Consider the following 9497-nt stretch of genomic DNA (forward strand, 5'->3'; position numbering starts at 1 on the left):
ATCTTATTATTAATTAAAAATATTTTTTTCTGTAATTATAATTATCAATTTATTAAAATTAAACTTTTTGCATACTTATTGTGAAATGCATTATTCATTTTTCTCAAAAAAAAATTATTTAATTACTCATTTATTTTTATAATTGTACTAAATTTATAATTAAAATTTTATTTTTTAAAAGTTTTTAATTAAATTTTTATATTATTTTTAATTTTATAATTAAATTTTTATTATGTCAAAAATATTAGAAATAATCAAATTTTTTCTTCAAATTAAAAGTATTTATATTTAAAAATTTAATCAAATTCTTTAATTATATATATTTATAAAAATATTTTATTAATTTTAATATTTTTTATACGATAATATTTTAATTATAAAAATTAAAAAATAGTATAAAAATTTAATTAAAGTTTTTTAAAATATAAATATTTAATTATAAATATAATAATATTATAAATATTTACAGAATAAGTAAACCGAAAAAGAGAGGGACAAGTAGTTCATCACTCTTAATTGTGACTTACGCAACATTAAATAATTTAGGAGAATATGGCATATGGCATAAAATTACAATAATTGAGGGTGGAGCTGGAGAGTATCGCGAGGTCAAATCCGTCATTACGCTTCTGATATTGCATGCTGGCAACGCGAAAATGTCTCGTCTCGTTTTTTTATTACATGAAAAAGAAAAAACCAAAAATTAAAAACAAAAAACAAAAACAAAAAACAAAAACAAACTCAAAACAAAATTCTACAATAAATTTCGATCAATATCTTCTCCGTAGGGTTCCTCTCTCTCTTTCTCCCTCTCTCTCCCTCTCTCTCTCTCTTCCGTTTCTCTCTGATCCAAATCGAAGCCATTTTTTGTTCTTTTGTACTCGATTCTCAGCGTAGATCTTTGCGTTTCTTCTTCTCCTTCTCCCAATTTGGCTTCTTTTTACGGTTTAGCTGAAACACTCTGAGGAGAAGGAGGGAAACAACGAATAGTGTTTCAAGATTCCACCTTTTTGCGCATTTGATGCTGTTTTCTCGTTGAAGCTTCAATCTTTTGCAATTTACCCTGGTTTTTCATGGTGGATATGGATGTTTTTGGAGCTGGGGGTGATCTTGGAGCAGCTCCTAGCACACAGGATCTTAGGCAATTAGGGGGTGCTTCCTCAGGTTTGCTTCGCCGTTCTTAGATTCATTGCCTTGTTTTATTTTAGCATTTTTTTTTTCTCTTTCATTGATGTTTCTTTCTTTGGTCTCTGATTCAGCTTGTTCCTGTAGATCTGGTCTTTTTTAGCCACTAATTTGTTACGAAGTATGGCAAATTTGATGCTTGAATAGTTACTACCACGTTAGTGGAATTGTTCTGCTTTGTGTTCCAAAGGTGTTTATTTGTGTGTTGTACTCAGTTCAGAGCCGCTCAATGATCAACCATTTGAGTTTGGGGTAGAATATTCTTTCATGTTCCGTAGGGTAGCTGAACCAGGAGATTGGGCTAGAGTTGACAGTTCTGTAAATGTTTGAAAATTTCCCCTGCTGAAGTGTTGGTTATAGCTTATGATTTGGAATGTTTGTGAGGTTTTGTTGCCTTATTTGAGCTTATGCTGTCTTTGCCTGCTTTTGTGTGTGCGTATTTGCGGGGTTGGGATGTTGGGGGTTGTCAATTGAGGAGAAGATTGGTTTTTGTGTTGCTTACTCTGGTTGGTTCAGTAGCCAAAAGGACAAAACAGATAGTGCATTATTGTCGAGCTTGTAGTAGCTTTTATCCATATCAATGCCTTAATGTAGCGTAATGTTTGTGTTGATATCTTTTCCATTTTATGATGGAAGGTCTTGTTGTACTCCAATGATGTTTGCTTTCCGTTCAAAATTAAAATTATTATACCATTTTTTCTTACCTGTACATATTAAGTTAGTTAATTTTTTCTTATCTTTTATTTCTTGTCTTTTTGGTAAGTGTGAGCTTATCTAGTTTTTGTTTTATTTATTTTGTTGTTGCTGTTGTTATCTTGGTCACATGGGAATTCTCTGTTCTGTATGCATTATCTCTGGTACTTTTCACGTTAGGGAATTGGTAAACAGTTTTTAACTGAAATTATTTGTTTTGCAGAAGGAGCAGTTTTTGATGCATCACAATATGCGTTCTTTGGTAAAGATGCTGTCCAGGAAGTTGAATTGGGAGGGTTAGAAGATGATGATTATTTGCCTCGAGTTGAATCTAAAGAGGATTTCTTTTTCAATAGAGATGAGGTTGTTTTTTAATCTCGTGTTGATTCCCCTTCCCCTGCCCCCTTCTATTTTCAGTTTTTACATGGCCAACTTTTCTCCGCCCCCCCCCCCCCCCAAATGTCATCATATTTTGTTTTCTTTACCATCTGGTCCCGTCCTCTATACTCCCCTGACCAAAAAGAGAAAAGAAAAAAAAAGGGGGGGGGTGGATTGGAAGCAGTGGATATTTTATTTGTTTTACTTATTACATTTTAAGCTGAATCACTTGGTGGGATAAGGTTTTGTTTTTGCTATTTGTTATAGAGATTTGCTAGATATCGTCAATTGACTATTTCTTTTTCTGTGAAGGCTGAGGATGTAAGATCGCTTTCCGACATTGATGATCTCACCACTACTTTTATGAAGGTAATCTTGACATGATTGATTTGTTGAATGCTGCTTGATTATTGTGTGATGATCATAATTTGCTTGAATTCATTGGGTAAGAGAGAGAATCATTCTTTTTGAATAAAATTTTTTCCCTTTTTTCCCTCTCGTAAAATTAATGTTGTAATCATGCAATGCTTCAAAAATATGTTGCAAGGCATGAGTTGAGAAAGGAGGAAATAAATGTGAAGGCAGAGCTTTGGAAACAAACTTTAGTAGTATATGGTTTTCATTTAAGTACTTCATACATAAGTTCAGCTGGAAGTGAGCTAATGCTAACTTGGAGGTTAGAATCAGATATCACACCATCCAGGAAGCCGGTGATTTACATATCTTTCTTATTCGTAATAGGAGAGTACAACTTGAAATTTAAAGGGGAGTTTTGTTGTATAGCTATTAGACTGGCAATATTGTATGAGAAATAGATGTTGAATTATAAAAGCTAAGGATTATGCCAGAGTGGACCTTCCTCTGTTTGACTAGACAACAGACATTTGTAGTGCGCATAAAATTAAAGGCTGAGAATTAGAGAGTATTTGACACAAATATTCTGGACAAACAGGGAAGTGATAATATAGAGGGGGTTAGTGGGTAGCTATCATCATTAGAAAACAACCTGGGAATCTACTTGGAGAATTTTGGGATTCAGAATGAAACAATGAACAGTTTGAGAATAGTTTTCAATGATTAGGAATTAGGATTTGAGGGAATGAGATTCATGAGTTTTGGACTTTCTGGGAAACACAGTAAACCTGCTTTTATGCTATTATAGAAATGGCTTGTGTTTGACCTCAGGCTTGGCCTGACACGTAACCTAAACAAAAAAAGCTTTCATTGTGATCTGACCTGGCAATGAATTTTCAGAGGGGTTTTTGAATTGTGATAAACGTGGTAGGACTTGGTCTGCAATTAGGAACAAAGATGCTGTTGATTGCACTAATTTGTCCATGGATTGAACCATGTGAAGTTGTGCCTGAATTGCTTTTCATCTAGAAATCCTATTCACTCTCTATAAATGATAGGCCCTTACATCCTCAATGATGGAGTTGAAAATTTGAAATCCCTGTTTGAACCAAAACGGTGTGGCACACAGTTCATATATGTAAAAAGTATTCAAACGTAGTCACATAATCGATTATTTTAAAAAGTGATCACACAAATAAGGATTATTAAAATAAATTTATTTTTTCAGTGTTCTCAGACACACCTGAGGTAAGTAGAGATTCTAAGTTTTGGCCATTTAGGATGTACTTTCTAGTGATTGTTAGTAAAATGGATTTCTGAACTCCGTTAATGAGTTTTGTTATTGTCAATGCAGTATGCCATTTTTTTAAGTTTTTTTTTTAATATTTTTTTATCCTTTTCCCCATTTCCTCCTTTAGCCTGCCTGGCAAAATATTTCCTGTTGATAAGTCCACTTATTTTGTGATGTAAATGAGAATGATTTAAGTAAAAGTGGAAGAGTTGGCTAATGAAAGCTTTATCTGATTATTATGCTTCCTTTGGCAGTTTAAAGTTAGTTGAATGTTTTTGGTGTTATCAGACACAAAACTCAGAGATTTGATATTTTCTTTATATGATCTATATGTGCTTTTCAGAGGATGTTTTGCCTACATTTGGTGTGTAAAGCTCATGATTTTTTTAGAGGATTTCTTTCTTAGACATTTTGAGAGATTGAAAAGCTAGGGAAGATCCTTTTCTTCCCTTTGTCTTTTGTTCTTTTCTGTCTTAGTTTGTCTTTAATCCCAAAAATAAAATGTTCCAGATAACATGTTCTCAATTTTGTTATCTAGATTTTGTTATCTAGCTTCTGTTATGAATTTGATCTTATGCTTCTCTGTGTGGGTTTTCATATGCTTTGCTTTATGTATATTAATAGCTTCTTTATTGTTACTGTTATTAAATATAATTTCAGTTGAACAAGAATGTGAGTGGACCAAGAAGTCCAGGAGTTATTGGCGATCGAGGATCACGAGAAAGTGAGTAAAGCAACTGTTTTTTCCTTATCTCAATTTTTTTTTTGAAATTTTTATACTCGTTTAACATTACTCATTGATATTCTATTTTCATTTATTATACTCCTAGTGTCCTACATCTGACAGGAAAAATGCCTGACTAATGGTTTTTTGTTGTTAAAAGTTGGTAGCAAAAATGTATAGAAGATGGTAACTATTCAGTAGAGTGAAGATAGATTTTGGAGAGAAAAGAGTCTCTCCATTACCCTTTAGCACATATATTCATTCTGTATTCCCTAGGTTATACTGATATCAGGCGAAAGCTGTGGAATAGAATCATCTTACTTGTTCTTGCACTGTTTCTACCTTCTCTCCCTCTAGTTCTAGTCCAGGATAATCATATTTTGGCCACTTATCTGTGAAGTAACTGAAGTATAAGTTAAATATTTAGTAATTATCGGGATTCAGGATAATACTTGTTTTTTCTTCAATTGGCTTTTGTTAATACGGACATAGAAGGATAACATAGTTTGGTTTATGTGCACATACAAACACAGCCATAATCTGATCATTTTGCAAATTTCCCCAAGTTTCTGTACATTGATGACGTTGCTTAACAGCAAGAACCTAATTTTTCTTATAATGTTGGAAGTTTGTTAGAACTAAATAGCAACTGAAAAAAAAAATTGATTTGATTATTTTCTCTCTAGGATTTTCTGTCTGCTCCTGGAGAAATAATGTTCACTGCTGATATGGTTCTTTTGCATTTTATCCCTCTCTTTTTCTTCCCTCTTTTAAAGCACTTAACATCATTAGCCTCTTTACTCACACTTTGTATACCTTCCCTATTCTCTGAATATGTCACGGGGAACTTCGATAATAAATATGCAGCAAACCATAGGTTTACGCAAATCATATTTTCATTATTAAATTTTTGGCTTTGCTGCAAGCTTATTTGTAATTGGTGATCTAACATTATTCAACTAAAAGATCTGTTGAAATGGCAACTTCAATATTTGAGTGTATGAATGACAATAGTTCCTTATAGCTATACATGCTCTTTCATCAAAGGAATTGCCTTTAGTATTGTGAATTTAGGTTTGATTGTGTGCGTGTGCATGTGCATGTGAAACCCACTTGTAAGAATAGATTGTATAAGATGTTGGTATGTTCTGTGTTTACAGTGACTAGTTTTAGCATGTATATTCCTCCCTCTTAACTAATGTAATCTGTTTTTTGGCACTGGACTGAATTATATTTTATTTTTACGCAGATTCGACTTCTGAATGGCCACAAAGGGATGATATGAACTGGCCTGACCACATGAATGCTTATGATAGTGAAGGTTCTCTGGATGGCAAAAGATGGTCATCGCATCCCCATTCTTCTCTCGCCCATTTAAATGAACCTAAGCCCTTGTACAGAACGTCTTCCTATCCTGATCAGCAAAGGCAGCCACAACAATACCAACTCCAGCATCGCTCTAGTGAACCCGTTGCTAACTGGCTTGATCAACTTTTTTATGAAACTGAAACATCTCAGGATGGCAAAAGATGGTCATCACAGCCACATTCCTCCTTCCCTCAGCTACAAGAATCAAAGCCTTTGTACAGAACATCTTCATATCCTGAAAAGCAGCCAGAGCTTACTCGTTATTCCAGTGAACCAATTTTGGTACCAAAGTCTTCATTTACTTCTTTTCCTCCTCCTGGTGGCAGGTCTCAGCAGACTTCTCCTAGTCATAGTGCAAGCCACTTGAACATTTCATATCATGCTGGAGGAGCTCAGATGGGAGTTTCATCTCAAAATCTATCTCATCTTTCTAATTCTGCACTACAGTTGAGTGGATTAAACCATGGGTCTCATTTTGGTGGAAACATGCGCCAGTTTCCTACTGGTTCTGCTCTTCAGCGAATTCAGAACCAACTGGTCAACCAGGCAGCGTTATATCCTGGAGATCATTCAAACCTTCTTAGTAATATGTTGCAGCAGCAATTACACCTTCACAATGGATCAATATCTTCACACTTAATGACTCAATTACAGCAACAGCAACACAGATTGCATCATCCTGTTCAGCAATCTGCAAGCTATTTATCAGGTTTCAAGTCCCATTTATTTAACCCCCACCTTTCTTCTAGCTCGTCTCTTGGAAAATATGAACATATGCTTGGTCTGGGTGATGTTAGAGATCATAGGCCAAAATCAAATCAAAAAGGAAAACATAGTCTCCGTTTCTCCCAACAGAATTCTGATGCCGGTAGCCAGAAGAGTGAAAGTGGTTCATTACAGTTTAGGTCCAAATATATGACAAGTGATGAAATTGAGAGTATTCTTAGAATGCAGCATGCTGTGACTCATAGTAACGACCCGTATGTGGATGACTATTATCACCAAGCTTGTCTTGCAAAAAAGGCTCCTGTGGCAAAGTCAAAAAATTTGTTTTGCCCAACCCAGATAAGGGAAGTTCCTGCACGATCTCGTTCTAATTCTGATCAGCATGCTTTTCTCCAGGTTGATGCCATGGGTAGGATTACATTCTCATCTATTCGACGCCCTCGGCCTCTTTTGGAGGTTGATCCTCCAAACTCTTCTTTTACCAGTAGCTCTGAGCAAGGCATTTCAGAAAAGCCTCTTGAACAGGAGCCTATGTTTGCAGCTAGAGTCACAATTGAGGATGGTCTGTGTTTGCTCCTTGATGTAGATGATATTGATCGTTTCCTAAAGTGTAATCAGCTACAAGATGGGGGGAGCCAATTAAGACGAAGACGACAGGTCCTGTTGGAAGGATTAGCAACTTCACTTCAGCTTGTTGACCCACTGGGGAAAAATGGACATAAAGTTGGACTTGCTGCTAAGGATGATGTAGTTTTCTTGAGATTAGTATCTATTGCCAAGGGACGTAAGCTCCTTGCAAAGTATCTTCGGTTGCTTCTTCCTGGTAGTGAACTTATGAGGATAGTCTCTATGGCAATCTTCCGTCATCTAAGATTCTTATTTGGTGGTCTCCCTGCAGATCCAGCATCTTTGGAGACTACAAGTGACCTTGCTAAAATTGTCTGCCAATGTGTTCAAGGAATGGATCTTGGTGCTCTCAGTGCTTGTCTTGCAGCAGTTGTTTGTTCTGCGGAGCAGCCTCCTCTTCGTCCTCTTGGAAGCTCTGCTGGAGATGGGGCTTCTCTTATTTTAGTATCTGTTCTTGAGAGGGCTACTGAACTTCTAACTGATCATCATGCTGCATGCAACTACAATATGGGTAATCGTTCGTTTTGGCAGGCCTCATTTGATGAATTCTTTGGCCTTCTGACAAAGTATTGCATGAATAAATACCAAAGTATCATGCAATCCCTGCTTATACAAAATCCAGCAAATGTCGATGACATTGGATCGGATGCAGCTAAAGCAATTAGCAAGGAAATGCCTGTTGAACTCCTTCGTGCAAGTCTCCCTCACACTGATGACCGCCAGCGGAAGTTATTACTGGATTTCGCACAGCGCTCGGTTCCTGTGGTTGGATTTAACAATAACGCAGGCAGTAGCGGCGGCAGTCATGTGAACTCAGAGACAGTGCTAAGTTGAAGAGACAAAGCTTACCTACCGAATGACTTTTGGGTGAAAACCACATTGAATGTGTTGCGGACATCCTTGCATCTGTTGTTCTGTTACATGTGGAAACTATCTCAAAATTGAATGTGACTTGCATCTGTGGTGGGGTTCTTCTGCCTTGCCTCGTTTATCTTACATCTTACATATCATAATGCCAATAATGATGTGCAGCATTGTGATTTGCAATCAGGCCCGTGATGATGGTGTTCTTGGCTTGATCTGTTCCCTCATGTCTTTACTTTTACTTTTGACAAGGGGAGCCTTATTTTGTTACCATGTGTGGCTGTTAGGAAAAAACATTAGCGGTTAGCATGTACAGGTCTTAGGTACATATTTGGTTCCCATGTTTCCTTATTATTATTACATACACAAGGAATGGGGTGGGCTGTGTACTTGTGTTCACATGGTTACCTGTGATATATAACCATTTCAACTGGAACGTGGCATGGACCATTGGGGATGTTGCAAATTTCGCTGAGAAACGGGCTCTAACAATGTGGCGTTGCTGAAAAATTCAAAAGCACTGTACCGGAGAATAAGTTAATATTGACCTTGGTTGCATAATTTTATAATCTTTTCATCACTGTTAACAATTTGTAGATATGTCATGTATTTCGTTACTTATGAGGCGACTTAAATTTCATCCTCCAACTGTTTCTGACTTTTGCATGATTTCCCTAGGAAATATATGATTTCATTTAGCACTTGCACATTTAGCAATATATGTTGAATTTTGAATGTTGAATAATAGGGCTCTACAATGCGCTATTCTTATCGAGTTATCGGGATATTGATACTGATAGCAATGGTTTTACTCCTTGATAGCCTTTTTCTTTTGGTATGTATTGTTCTGACATTTATATAAAAGAAAGATTAAATTTTAAAATCAACGATGCGATTATCTATAAAAATGAGCTTGGATAATAGACGAGAAGTACATATAATTTATTTTGGTGTTTTATGGACCTCACTATTTAAGATGGATGATACAGATTTGGTGCCTATACTCCACGTAAAATTTGTACGGCTGTGTGCATTGTTGAGTAGGTGTCAATATAAATACGCTAGCAGAGTTTGTTTTATATATGTAATGGATAATGGACGAATAGACAATGTATTGTTAGTTAAGATTACTTTGGTAGAAACATAATATTATATGTAGTGTTCAAAACGAAAACAATGCTCAAACTTTTGCTGAAACTGGCTCAAAAACAGCTTAAATTCTGTCGAAACGATTATAATATACTTTTTCTACAGTTACGAAAACAATTATTTTCTTCCCCTTGAAAT

The 9497-nt window shown here is 35.7% G+C and overlaps 1 protein-coding gene across 1 annotated transcript; it reads left to right on the forward strand.

Annotated features, from left to right (window-relative positions):
• Nucleotides 1–605: 605 nt before the first annotated feature.
• LOC112771128 (protein PAT1 homolog) lies at nt 606–8911 on the forward strand. Its single transcript, XM_025815757.3, has 5 exons — nt 606–1164; nt 2102–2241; nt 2569–2625; nt 4562–4625; nt 5875–8911. Exons 1-5 carry the CDS (start codon nt 1074–1076, stop codon nt 8178–8180), a joined length of 2658 nt encoding a protein of 885 aa, XP_025671542.1. The 5' UTR covers nt 606–1073; the 3' UTR covers nt 8181–8911.
• Nucleotides 8912–9497: the final 586 nt, after the last annotated feature.

The sequence above is a fragment of the Arachis hypogaea genome, chromosome 18, assembly GCF_003086295.3.
Source record: "Arachis hypogaea cultivar Tifrunner chromosome 18, arahy.Tifrunner.gnm2.J5K5, whole genome shotgun sequence".
NCBI classification, from domain to species: domain Eukaryota; kingdom Viridiplantae; phylum Streptophyta; class Magnoliopsida; order Fabales; family Fabaceae; genus Arachis; species Arachis hypogaea.